The sequence below is a fragment of the Balaenoptera musculus genome, chromosome 14, assembly GCF_009873245.2.
Source record: "Balaenoptera musculus isolate JJ_BM4_2016_0621 chromosome 14, mBalMus1.pri.v3, whole genome shotgun sequence".
Lineage (NCBI taxonomy): Eukaryota > Metazoa > Chordata > Mammalia > Artiodactyla > Balaenopteridae > Balaenoptera > Balaenoptera musculus.
This window is the reverse complement of record NC_045798.1, coordinates 85,845,222-85,859,135: the sequence shown is the minus strand read 5'-3', so window position 1 is coordinate 85,859,135 and position 13,914 is coordinate 85,845,222. Positions and strand designations below refer to the sequence as shown.

The 13,914-nt window shown below is 43.1% G+C and overlaps 1 protein-coding gene across 2 annotated transcripts in view; it reads left to right on the top strand.

The window, feature by feature from the left end:
• FBXO15 (F-box protein 15) overlaps window positions 1–13,596 on the top strand; it is a 53,574-nt gene extending 39,978 nt beyond the window's left edge. For both annotated transcript variants that reach the window (XM_036823078.1, XM_036823077.1), the window contains exons 9-10: window positions 11,634–11,758; window positions 13,239–13,596. In XM_036823078.1, coding sequence (XP_036678973.1) covers window positions 11,634–11,758; window positions 13,239–13,508 — 395 coding nt within the window. In that variant the 3' untranslated portion in view covers window positions 13,509–13,596. The remainder of the gene's footprint in view (window positions 1–11,633; window positions 11,759–13,238) is intronic.
• Window positions 13,597–13,914: the final 318 nt, after the last annotated feature.

The following is a 13,914-nucleotide window of genomic DNA, read 5'->3' as shown; positions in this document are numbered from 1 at the left end:
ATGCAGGGAATACAGATAATCAAAGGATTCACGCCATGTTTATATTCATACAGAGCAACCTCAGTGAAGCATTCAGAGTGAGTACTGGCCATTTGATGCTCTCTACCTCTTGGTCACAGTATTTTCTCTGAATAAAATATCCCTCTGTTCTATTTTATTAACTCTGTCTCATGTACTGTGCTACAAGGTTCTTTGGATTTTTATTGTTGTAGTTGCGATACATGTTACTAAAATCAAACCAGAAGACCCTAGTTAGTTCTTGGAGCTGGAGCGAGATCCCTGAGACACAGAGCTCACCCTTGGGGGATGAGCACCCTGGGACCCTGACTTGACCAGCGCTGTGAGGCCACAGCCAACACCTCTGGGCTGTGAATTCCCACACTTCTCTGGTGGGCTCAGCTCCCACGTGGTGACACCACGCCCTGCTGTACTGTTCACCTTGTCTGCCTTTCGGGTCAGAGCAGGCTCCGTGCTGGCGGCTCTGCCTGGTCCTCCAGTTTGCTAATGCAGAGCTCGAGCTCTAGACATTATTCTCCTCAGTCAGACGCTGTCCAGGGAGACGGTGTCCTACCTCTCAGCGCTGCTGATGGCGAATGCAGAGAATCCAGGTCCTTCCTTCTTTCCCGAAAGGTTTATTTGACGGCTTCTCCTTGGGACTTTGTCATATTCCTCCCCCAAGGACCTGGGATGTTTTCTCTTTGTATTTTCATGTGTTCTGTCACTTTGACGAGTCATGGCTGCGTGAAGAATTTTCTTAAAAGGAGCAGTATTACCTTTTTTTTCAAAGGAAGATTCATGATTCCTGAGCCTGTCCATGTTTGCTACCTGCTTCTTTGGGTATTGCCACTAAAATTAAGCTAAAAGGAAGTTTAAGTGAAGACATATTTTGTTACCTGAATTGGATTTATAAGCGAAATAATTTGTAAATGGAAACTTGAAGTAAGCTTTTTCAAGTGCATTGTGGGTTTTCCTGTGCACATCATGATTTCTGTTCTTTTGCAAATGTGGGTAGACTGTTGGCATTGGGTCCCCAAGACCCAGTGGATCTGCTGGGAGGTTCAGTGATCCGCTGAGAGGACTCACAGGTCTCAAGGTATAGTTTTATTAATGGCTAAGATTTATTACAGCCAGAGGGTAGAGAGCAAAGTCAGTGGAGGGGAAAAGCCTTAAGGGGTGAAGTCTAGGGGAAGGAGGTGCAGGCATCCAAGGGTCCCCTCCCAGGATGTGCAGTCACACAGGAGTCGTGAGGACACCTGCGAAATGCTGCCTACCTGAGAAGTGTGTTGGAGACTCAGCACCCAGGGTTCTTTTTGGGGCTGGTTACGTGGGCACCTGCTGCCTGGCTCGCCCAAATTCCAGACTCCCAGGTGGAAAGATGTTCAGCAGGAACCACATTGTTGGTACAAACTGTTCAGGCAGGTGACCCACTCTGGTCAGTGAGGGATGGTGAGGTGGGAACACTCCTGAAATCCATCCCCAGGCACCAGCCAAGGGCCAGCCTGGCAGGCAGGCCTTTCTAAGAATAGACGGTCTCAGGATGAGAATGGGTACAGCCCAGTGGAAGAGCAGACAGGAAGCAGTCCAGTTGTGTCTTTGAAGTATGAATAGAGCTTGAAAAAGAGCATGATCGGCAGTGCAAAGTATGAAAGAATGCATATTTTTTGATCTTTGTATCAGGCTAATTATTACCAATTTTCAGAAGCTGAAGGAAAAAGGTTTTGCATAGTACAGCAGATTGTAGTCTTTTTATCAGTATTGAGAGGGAGAGTGATGGTAAAGAAGCAAAGGGAAAGAATTTTTAAATAACAAAGTATGCTGCTTCTGTCATTTATTTGAGTTGTTATAAAAATGCATGTAAAAACTAATGTCTTTTTCTTATTATGGGATTTGAAAATTCTGAATATATGATCACTTCTAAAGAAGCAAATAAAAGTCACCCAAGGACAGCTCCTGTTTATATTTTGGTCCATTTTCAAATCTGTAGCTGTATTTATATTTGTGGACCACATTGTGTGAACAGTGCTTGCTTTTCCCCCATGTCACTAAGTGGTAGTCATAGGAAAAATTAGATTTTGAAAAGTTGTGTGACAACCCATTGTTTGGTTTTATCAGGATTTATTGACCCGTTGTCCTTCTGTTGGGCATTTAGATCTCCATTTTCATGATTATAGCATTATTATCATGAGCATTAATTTGAAAAATATTTGATGATTTGAGAGGTGAAAATGACATCTGATTGTTTTAAATTTGCAAATGTTGAATGTTAGGTTGACTATTTAAAAAAGCCTGTTGACTGTAGCAGAGGTTTATGGCTACTGTAGTAGCTATCCGGTAGGCTATTTCAGGGGCGTCTTCGTAGGATCCAGATTCCGGAGTACCTCTCACAAGTGTGTGATGGTGCAGTAGCATGAGAACCTTCCACGTAAGGTTCCCCGAGGACTAAAGTGAGGAAATAAGAGGAAGTAAGGAGTGCTTCCAGGAGGTGGGCATGTGCTGGTGTTGTCTTGTTTTTACATTTCTCTCCTGATTGAATTTCCATCTGTTTGTGTTTGGTTGGTTCCATTGTTTTAAATGTTTACAAGATTTATATGAGTTATATTTGCTGCGGGTGTTTTCTCCATTTTGTCTTTTGCCTTTTAATTTGGTATATGTTGTTTTGGATCCTTCCAAAGTTTTTAATGGTATGTAATCAGTCCTTTCTTTCTTGTTTCTTCCAAAATTTTTTTCACGTAGAAAGTACTCACTTGCCAAGATCAGGTGAATATTCACCTTTGTTTCCTTTACATTATTTCTCTTCATTTTTTAAACCCACACTTCCTTTTGATTAACATAAAGATTACACGCAGCCTGCAGGTTCCCATGCCCTTCCCGCTTCGGGCTCTTTCTCTCTGCTGAGGATTGGCACCCCTTCTCCCTGTATCTCCACCAGGCAGGAAGGCAGTTCAAGCTTTACTTGTGAACTGTATTATGAAAATGTGTCCCTCCCCCGATGTAACATTTCTTACTAGTGAACTTTCATCCAGCATTTCTCAGTTATTTCCATCCATTTATTCTTTTAGATATAATTAATAATCACCTGGCCAGATGTTAAATGTCTTATTTGGATGTTGATCAGGTTTGTATTGAATGTGGACATTAATTTGGAAGGAATTGATGTGTTTTTATTTAGGGTTTTGGACTATCCATTTCTTTAAGTTTTCTCCTCTGCCCTTAGGAGAAATGTTTTCTTATGTAGGTCCTTCACCTTTCTCAACTCATTTTTGTGCTGCCATTGTGAAGGAATATGTTTAGATTATGTTTCCTTTATCTGTTGTTAGATTTGTTCTATCTCCTATAGAGATTCTGCAATATGCTTTTCATTAAAGTACTGATTAAATGATAAATATTCAGTGCCTTACTCTGTAAGACACAATAGAAAATATTGAGGGGTTTGAAAGAAGTTATGCACCTGAGAAACTAATTTTTATTCTATGAAAAAAGTAGGGTTGTTCAACTTTTGAGCAGCAGACACTGGTTAGCCCAAATAACTTCTCTTTAAGAAATTCTACTTTTAAAGTTTTTAGTGTTTGTTTAAGATACTTTTTTTCATATATAGCATGTTATCCCATTTTTATTTTTGTGATTCCAAAAATAGATACTTTTTTGTTCCCTCTCTTCCTTGATACTAATTACTTTCTATGTTTCTAGGTCAGATTATCCTCTCTAAGCATTTATGATAACAGGAAGGCATTAGAAATAGTACAGTACTTTCTAGGTGGTGATTATCTAGAAAAATTAGAACAGATAATTCTTTAGAGCATCTTCATCAGCAGTTGTTAGTACATTTTTTCCCGTTTTGTACTTTTGGTGACTCATTATGAAAAATTAGCATTACAGATTCTGTTCACAGAGCAGGAGAACACTGATCTCCATACGTTTTATGTCAGTGCTCACAGGGAGTCAGTGGTCCTTGCCCTGAAGCAGAAGAGGCCATGTGATTTGTGGGACCCAGTGCAAAATGAAACCGCGGGGCTCCTCGTTAGAAAATTATTAAGTTCAAAATGCTGACAGCAGCACATTAAACCAGGAGGGGTCCCTTGTATCCACACAGGTTGTGGCCCCTGAAGCCAGCCCTGCCGGTAACACAGGACCTGTGAGGAGGGGCCTTTATGTGAGCCCTTTTCCTCTTCTTTTGCATTTCCGGACTCTTGACTCTGTTTGAGAGTCTAACTTCATGAATGCCCGGCAGTTCCTTGCAGGAAATCACAAATGCATGTCCGCTGGGGCTGTCAGATTTCAACTCATCCCTTGTTGCTCCTCAGAAGTCTTTTAATCAACTCTTGTTAGTCCCGCCTTGTATTTCACAGAAAGGCTGTTTAAATGCAGTCGCACTCATCTTCCTTGTTCTCAAGGCTCGCTACCCGCCGTGCTAAGAAAAATGACTGTACTTCCTGCTCTTTCTCCCTCATCTGCCAGCACATCTTCACGGTACCACAGTCTGTTTGTAGGCTTGTTTTTTTCCTATTTCAGAGAAAAAGATGTCTCACTCTCTTTCCAAAAGATTTCCTTTCCAAAGGATTTCCATTCCTAAATATATCTGCTCCTGCCTGTTCTGGCACCTTTATTTAGCCCTTGGTCTCTTATCTCTTCATTATTTCAAACCAGTTTTCCATCAACTCCTCTTCCACTTATAAATGTATTCATGTTTTCTGATTCGAAAATTATTTTAAAAGAAAAAACCACTTCTGTATAGATGGGAAAATTATTTTTTGTTTGAAAGCTACCTAGAACCTAATTTTCTACCTAGAAAACCTAACCTAAAGCTGGCTTAGCAAGAAGGATTCATGTTGAAAAACCCAGGGGTAGGTCTCCTTCCCAGTGCCGTTTGCCGGGCGGGCTTGTTGCGTGTCAGTGGGACTGGACATGTCCAGCAGTCTTCTGTCCCTCCTTCTCGCTCCCATTCCCACGACTCTTGCTTCGCTGGGTTCTGAGTCGGACTTCCTCCTCCCAGGGCAGCTCTAACGAGCTCTAGATCCCACATCCAAGGCCGAGGTCTTGCTGCCGAGCTCCACCCACAGCCTGCCCCTTAAGAGTCTCAGAGCATCTCCCTGGCTCTGGTCGGGTCATGAACCACCCCTGACTCAGTTAGTGGCCAGATGGATGGGGCTCCATGACCGAGCCTGGTTCCTCGCATCTGAAGCATGGGCACCGACCTGGCTGTGTTCCTCAGAGGATACCGGACTGTTCTTAGCGAGAGAAGCAGAGCAGGCGTCGGAGGGCCCAAAACAAACATCCGCATACTTTCCCCTTAAACGTCTTTGGAAGGACTAGTCTAGGAAAAAATAATTATACTCAGATGGACTGGACTGATAGAAAATTGAGCCAAAGGCAGGAAAATTGAACCAAGTCTTGTGAAAATACCAGTCTGAACCTTCGAATACAGCAATAGAAAAAACTATTTTCAAACACCATTGAATTAATGAACAGTGAAGTTTTAAAGAGTCTAAATACACAATTTATTCTCTTTAAAATCAAGTTAATTGTCACCAATATCAGGAACGACACCACCAGAAAATGTAGCCTGTGGGAGTCCTACTTAACATGAAAAGAAGTAGAGACCCCCCCCCACTGCCCCCGCTTCTCAGAAGATTATTGGAGATTTTATTGATGTCGTCACATCCTCCAAGACAGACATTGTTTGGGTCCAAGCCGGAACCGAGGATGGAAATTGTCCTAAAGATTTGGAAGTTCTGTTTTTCCAGTCTCCCACGAGTACAGCTCCAGTTCATTTCCCTTTTGCAGCCTACATACGAAACGGAAGTGGAAGAGGGAGCTCTGATCCTCCTCGTGTTCAGGGACCTGATCTATGGTTGTATTTAACTATTTACATTTTACGTATATCAGGGGTTCGGAAAATAACAGAGGTATCTGAAAATAATTAGCTGAGAGAAATAGAAAAGCCATGTATATGCCAGGGCAGATTTACATTAGACAACCAGCAGGGAATGGCGGGATACTAAAGATTTTCTCTCCCTAAGAATTAGTGCCAGTTCTATTTGGTCATTAGAGTCTAATGATTATACCATCTTGTTACTGATTATTACTTTGTAGCATCAGGTCTCTGCTGTAAATTGTTAATGCTCTGTGGCAAGTATTTTTAGGTTTATAGGGTCTTTCTACCTCTCTATCCAAGACTTAGAGACACCTGAGAGTTGCCTCCTGACGACCGTTCCATTTATTTGTGTCCCTGAGTTGGTCTCCAGATGGTGATCGAGGGTTCTGTCTCATTCAGCTTATCTGTTTAGTTAACCTGTGCTCTGTTGTCCTTGCCTCAGGCAGTTCTAATCTAACTGAACCCCCTTCCCTCTTCTTTCTCTTTGCTTCAGGAAAATTCAATCACCAATCTCTCCTCCCCACCTTCTTTACTTCCCACTTTATCTGTGTTCTATTTATGATGCAAAAAATGAACTCTAATCAAAGCTGAGAAATGAGAAATGTTATTAGTAGTGCCATTAATATGCCACAGAAGACATGACCTTTATTCCCAAAGATGGTAGATTATTTCAGGAAACAGATCTAGCAGTCCAATATATTTAAATGTTAAAGTGTACAGGGGTTTAGGAAAGAAAGAGATTAATGTAGGTAGAAAGGTGCTGTCAGCCACAGGGGTGACTGATAAACTCCCTAAAGCAATGGGGGATGAGGAAGATCTGAGGATGCAGGTGGGCCATGCACAGAGTTATAGGTTGGATAGGAAAAGAGGGGCCAGTGCAAAAAAAGCAGAGGGGCCTTCGGAGGAAGGTTGATACAGCTAACAACTAACCTTTATTGAGCGCTGCTTTTTCTGTAACTTTCTGATATACTTTCCAACTTACAAAAAATTACAAGAATAGTCCAAAAACTCCCATACACATTTTTCTTATTTTTTCCACATTAGATTAGTTTTGCTAGTTCTAGGACTTCATATAAATGGGATCATACCGTATGTACTCTTTTGTGTCCAGATTCTTTCATTCAGCATAATGTACTTGGGATGCATCTATACTGATGCAAGGTTGATAGTCATTCCTGCTATTGATGAGCGGTATTCCATTGAATGAGTATACCAGAATTTGCTCACCAGTTTTCCTGTTGATAGAGAGGGAATTTGGGTTGTTTTTTGTTTTGGGCTGTTATGAATAAAGCTGCTATAGATTTCTTGTACAAGTCTTTTTTGTGAGCATATGTTTTCATTTCTCTTGGCTAAATACCTAGGACTGGGAAGTCGAATTAGGGCAGGTTTAATTATGGATTAAAAGTTGCCAGTCTTTTTTTTTTTTTAATCTATAAGACATTTTTATGTATTAGAAATTGCCAAACTTCTTTTTTTAGAGTTGTTGTACCATTTTACACTCTGTCATTTGTGTATGAGTGTTCTGGTTGCTCCGTATCCTGGGCAACCATTGATGTTATTAGTCTTTTAAATTTTAGCTCATCTGGTGTATGGTAGTAGTAGTTTCTCCCTAGTGGCCAATAGTGCTGAGCACTTTTTCACGTACTTATTATTCATTTGCATATCTTTTTTTGAAGTGTCTTTAATCCTTTTGTGGTGTTTTTTTTTTTTTTTAAATCAGTATTTGTTTCTTTATTTCTCAATCGTAGAAGCTCTTTATATATTCTGGATAACAGTCCTTTGTCAGATACATGTTTTTTTGTTTTTTTTTTTTATTTTTTATTTTTATTTTTTATTTTTTTATTTTATTTTATTTTTTTTTAAACATCTTTATTGAAGTATAATTGCTTTACAATGGTGTGTTAGTTTCTGCTTTATAACAATGTGAATCAGTTATACATATACATATGTTCCCATATCTCTTCCCTCTTGCATCTCCCTCCCTCCCACCCTCCCCATCCCACCCCTCTAGGTGGTCACAAAGCACCGAGCTGATCTCCCTGTGCTATGCGGCTGCTTCCCACTAGCTATCTATTTTACATTTGGTAGTGCAGATACATGTTTTGAAAATATTTTTTCCCAGTCTATGGCTTGCTTATTCATTTTCTTAGTGGTATCTTTTAGTGATCAGAAGTTTCTCACTTTGATGATATCTGATTTATTATTTTCTTGTTTTATGGTATTATTTTCTTTTTTCTGTCTTAAAAACTTTTCCTACTCCAGGTTATGGAGATATTCTTTCTTCCAGCTGGATTATGGTTTTAGCTTTTACATTTAGGTCTGTGATCCATCCCTAATTAATTTTTGTGTGAAGTATGAGGTAAGGGTTGAGGTTCATTTTATTTTCCCATATGAATAGCAAGTTGTTATTGCACCATTTGTGAAAAGGCTTTCTTTTCTCATTGAATTATTTTGATGTCTTCATCGAAAATCAGTTGCTTGTAAAAGTGTTGGTCTGTTTCTGGACCTATCTGTTCTATATTGTGGATCTATTATTTGTTTATCTTTATAGTAATACCACACTGTCTTGATTGCTTTAGCTCTATAGTAAGTCTTGAAGTCAATTGTTTTTCGTTTTTTCAAGATTGTGTGGCTATTTTAGGTCTTTAGCATTTCCATGTGAATCAGCTTGTCACATCTTATGATTTATTTGTAAATTATTTATTAAATGCCTGCTGGGATTATGATTGGGATTGTATTAAGTCTGTATATCAATTTGGGTAAACAGATGTCTTAACGGTATTGAGTCTTGCATTCCATGAACATGGTACATCTTTCTGCTTGGCAGTGGGCTTGGCTCTTTAAATGGAGTATTATGGTTGAGATAATACGTTAAAGTGCTTAGCAACCTTACACTGGCTTTTATAACAATTCACCCTGTAATGTTAATGTTTACTACTTGTTCCATTAATCACAAAGCTTTATAAAGTACTCTCTATTTGTGTCTCATTTTGCTTGGCTTGGACCTTGACCATGGTCATACCTCTAGCAAATGCCTGGGCAGGTTTGGAACGAGTTCCTTACGACTCTGAAGTCCATGCTTCTGCATGCATATCACGGGAAGCCAATAGTGGTGAGCCTTGCATTGTATTTCTCTGCGTTTTGGGGATGGCCTTACGTATTGGTAGGTTAAAGTTAGAGTCTCCAACAACAGAATTTATTCTGAATGGTTTAAGCAGCACAGGAATATATAAGGATATGGTAGTTCATAGTCTCTCTGGAAGAGCTAGACTCTGCGTTTGTATACGTGTGACGCACTGTGGCTTCTCTTGTGAAAACATCGCCCTGTCACACCTAGTAGTCGACCCCAGAGTGCTGCCCGTGCCGGCTCCGCGAGGACTTGGGCCTCTGCCCCTGCGTCTGTCAGAGGCGTTTTCCCTTCTCTACCCGCTCCCACGGCTCACTCTGACCCAGGCGAGCAGGGGCGCGTCTCAGAGAAGGAGCCAGGCCACTCACGACCTGGTTACAGGAGGGCTGGGAACGGGAGGTAGTGAGCATGGACAAATCAGCAACAGTTTTGGGAGCCATAAACAGTTCCCCAGCGCATCTGTCTGTGCATTTATAGATTTTTCTCTATTGGCAGTAAAATGAAAACAAAACTCCGTGAGAATCTAGATCTACGTTATACATTCTCAGCTAGTATTGAAACCAATAGGTGATCGTGTGTCCCCACGTTCATATCTGTTTTAATCTGTTGTAACATGGACTCCAGACGCAGAACAGGTCTGGGTCACGTTTCTGCTGCTGACCACCACGTGGCCTCGGGCAAGGCACTGCTCACCTCTCGGCGCGTAGCTTTGTCAACTGTGAGCTCAGAGAATTGCAGTGTCTAATTAATAGTACTATTCTAAGGTATTCTTTTAAGCTGCTGTACACAAAGTATGTAACATGCTTGGTGTACAGTAAATACTCAAAAACATGACCTATTTTATTTGCATTCACCTTCACATATGCATTCTGTGTGCAGATTGCTTACATGTACAGAGAGCTTCACCTTGTTCTGTCTTGGAAAGCAAGCAGTTACACAGGGTCAGTAGGAAGAGCTCTGACCTTTTAAGATACCACAGTGTTCTAGCTTTCCTACAGGGAGGTTGTCTGGTGATAACAGAGTAGCAAGAGTCCTCGCTTCCTACAGATTTCATGTTTATCAACTCAGACAATTGCCGTTGAGCTGTTATTGGCTGTTGTACCTTGGGCTCCACTTTCTGCCATGTCTTGCGGACAAGCCAGCATTCCTGCACGTGGCTGTGTGGTGACAAAGGGCAGAGCAGAGCCACATCTGCTGTTCGGGATGTCATTGCTTCGCCTCCTCCGAGGCCTCGCTTGACAAGCTGCACGGTTCTTGCTGAGCACTCAGCAGCAGGGGAGGGAACCTGGGCAGCCTCTGTCCTTGGACCAGATGGGCTAACAGGCCCTCCAGGGCTGGAGCTCTGGCGCTGCCTAATGGGACTCCCGCTCAGAGCTAATGTCCTGGTCCTGATCTTTTGGCTGCACTTCCGTGAGGACACTGTCTAGAGTTTCTAGAATGGGGCTCTGGCTCCCAGGGCAGCTTGGTTTTGGTTTTATTTTGTCCCGTGAGATAAGCAGCCATGGGGTCAGAGAGCATGTGCCTTTCTCTGCTCTCCTTTCTCTGCTCTGCCCGTGACTCACATCTCACCCTTGATCAGGTGTCGCCTCTGAGGAAAGCTTGCGTGCGAGTGAAGGCCTGTGACATCATCACGGGTGATGCTCCCCTTTGCAGGATGCGTTAAAGTGGGCGCACGAGGCTCAGCCGTCCTGCAGGCCCCCGGGCGTGCGTGCACCTGGGCCGTGACAGCCCTGGGTGGCGAGGCTGCTCCCGGGCAGCTCTGCGTTGGTCCAGGGAGGGCAGGGCTCTGGTCTCAGCTCCTGGTCAGCACATGGTGGGATTTCTGCTTGTTCATACGCTCCTGCGAAGACGTGCTCTGGGCTCCTTCCCTGACCGCTTTCCACCTTCACTGGCTCTCACCCCTCCTTCCTCTGGACGTCTCTCCCCTCCCTCACGTCTAATGCCCTTTTTCTGTGCAGTTTCTGGCCTCTGTTTTCTTTTTTTTTTTAAATTTATTTATTTTTGGCTGTGTTGGGTTTTCGTTTCTGTGCGAGGGCTTTCTCTAGCTGCGGTGAGCGGGGGCCACTCTTCATCGCGGTGCGCGGGCCTCTTATTATCGTGGCCTCTCTTGTTGCGGAGCACAGGCTCCAGACGCGCAGGCTCAGTAGTTGTGGCTCACGGGCCTAGTTGCTCCGCGGCATGTGGGATCTTCCCAGACCAGGGCTCGAACCCGTGTCCCCTGCATTAGCAGGCAGAGTGTCAACCACTGTGCCACCAGGGAAGCCCCTGTTTTCTTAAGTTTCACAGCTCTGGTTTCGCATTTTCCTAGCGGTTTGTTTAATCAAATCAGTGGAACCCTTGCCTCGCAGCAGTCTCCCCATCGGTGACAGGGTGCTGTCCTGTGCACCCCAGGCCTCTCCCCGTCTCGCCATTGAGACAAGCTCATTTCTCTGTCTCAGGAGTGCAGGTGGATATAGTAGTGCCCTCGCCTCAGCCAGACGCCTGCGTCAGCTGTGTCAGGGTCTCCTTCCACCCCTGAACCCAGTACTTAGCTCCACGAGGCTTCCTTTATAGAGCAGCAGATCTGAGGGGTCTTGACTTGTTGTCCTGCATTGGTTGGCGTATAGTAATTTTAAAAATCTTTGATCTTTTCAGGATGCATTGAAAATGAATATATGAAGCTCAGTGTGATAAGTTTTAAAAATAGCACAGAACACCTACCTCTTATTGGAAAAGTTGGCCTTTCTTGGAAAACTAATATTTTTGATGGCTGTATAAAGGTAATTTGTTTGTTTGTTTTTTTCTTAAAGTACCTGGTTTCTGTATAACAAATGTGTCTGTTGATGTATATGTTTGATGCTGCTTTGAAAGTCCTGGATTTATTGTTCTGGTGTCTGAAGATTTGTGCACGTCCTCTTAGCCAGTGGCAATCAGTTGATTGATTTATGCAACGCGTATTGAGTGCCTTTCGTTTTCCACTGAGCGTGGTGGAGTTGCCGGGTAGGTGGCACGCAGCACGTTGCTGAGCAGTGTTGATTGCACCCCTCTGTTCCCTCGAAGTCCTCCTGGCTGTTTGTTTTGTGGAGAAAGAGTGGAGCCGTAGGTTGGACCAGGCAAGTAGCATTTACTCAAAAACATCTTAATTACTTCTTAATTACATCTTAGGACACCAATTTAAAGTTTATTGCAGTTATAAGTTCCAGCATACAGATTTTTCCTTGAACAGTTAAAACAATTTTTACCTCTATCACAAACCAGCCACAGGGAGGGGAGGGAGGATTGGCAGGGGGGAGGAGGGGGGTTCTCACCCAGTCTCGCTTCTCCTGTGATCCCTGTGCCCGTGGGTGCCCTGGTTCTCACTCCTCTCCATCTGTATATTGTGGGATGAACAGGATTTCCACAGGATGGATCTGCTGTGGACGCAGAGGGCCCCAGTTAAGCTGGCTGAATTCTGCCTACGAGCACGGATGCCTTGTGACAATGACTAGGGGTGATGACTGAGGCCAAGAGCAGCGTTGTTGTTGAGCGTGAAAAGCAGCACTTAAGTATCATTAAGGATTCTCTCTTGAGTCACTTGCTGTTTGTTACAATGAGATGTTTTATTCTGTTTATTTGTGAGCAGATGTTTAAACCTTGGTAAAGATTTATCACATACAAAGGAATATTATTTCATGTCTTCAAGAGCACAGACCTGACTTTTTAAAATGGATTTAGATGAGTCTTACAAAAACACGTGCTAAAATGTTGAAGTCACAATGGCCTTGAGGACCAAGAAAGGCAAAATATCAACATGGCAGACTTAAAGGGTCAGCATAATATAAAAATAATATAATTTGTTTTGTGTTCCTTGGTAATCGAGAAGCAGATATTCAGTTCCCACTGGGGAGCGGGAAGGGAAGCGTTGTAATTGTACAGGAAACAAAGCTTTATCCCAGCTCTGACCATTAGAAAGGCAGTCTCTGCGTTTGCTGGTACCGGTTGCTGCACGCGGGCGCAGCAGTTCAGTGATGGCTGGAGCTGACCTGGCCGCCCTCCCCACCTCCCCGCATCCCCCCGCCTCCCCCCCATGCCCTGCCCCGTGCCGAGGACTGTCACATGCTCGTCACATGCTGTTCCCTCTTCCTGTAATTTTGTTCTCTTTCCTCTTCTCCCTCCTCTTTCACTTAATCCTTCATGACGAGGCTCCATCTACATTTACTAAGTCAGGTCTAATTGGCCGGTTTATGCTTACACTTATGAACATCTGTGTTTATTTTGTAGAGTTGCTCTATAATGGACTTAACTCTTTTGGAAGAATATGGGAAACCCTTCTGGTGTTTCAGTTCCCCGGTGTGCATGAGACCCTCTCCCGGGCCCTCTGACGGCCCTACTTTCTTGGGGGAGACGTACCGTGTGGACTACGCAGACGCGGAGGGAAGGGTGCACTTGGAGCTGGTGTGGATCGAGGAGACGGGAGAGTACTTTATCGTCAGCCTGGCGCTCTACCTGCGGGTGGCAAAGATAAACCACTGGTTTGGGACCAAATACTGAGCATTAGCAGTAGGTGGCAAATTATTGTTGCTGTTTGTTTATTTTGGACTAACTGGGTTTGTTCTTGGTGTTTGTTGGAAGTTAAAATAAAGCAGTAGTCTGTTTGATGTCCTCTTGTTTCACACTAGAAATCATGATCTCTGAGTCATTTTAAAGTTAAGGTTAGAAGATTAAGTTAAATTTTAAAAACGTGAAAATAGCACATCACAGTGGAAATTCGTGTAAGATAAAAAGAAAAAAGGTATTTGCTTCTCTTCTGCACTTACACTTTAAAAAAACAAGAAAACGGATCAGACTGAAAACAGATCGGTTTTCTCTTGAGGGTGTGTGTGTGCGCGTGTGCGTGCGTGCATGTGTTGTATACGTAGGATTGTTTCTTTATTGGTTAGAACCCCAAATAAAGAAA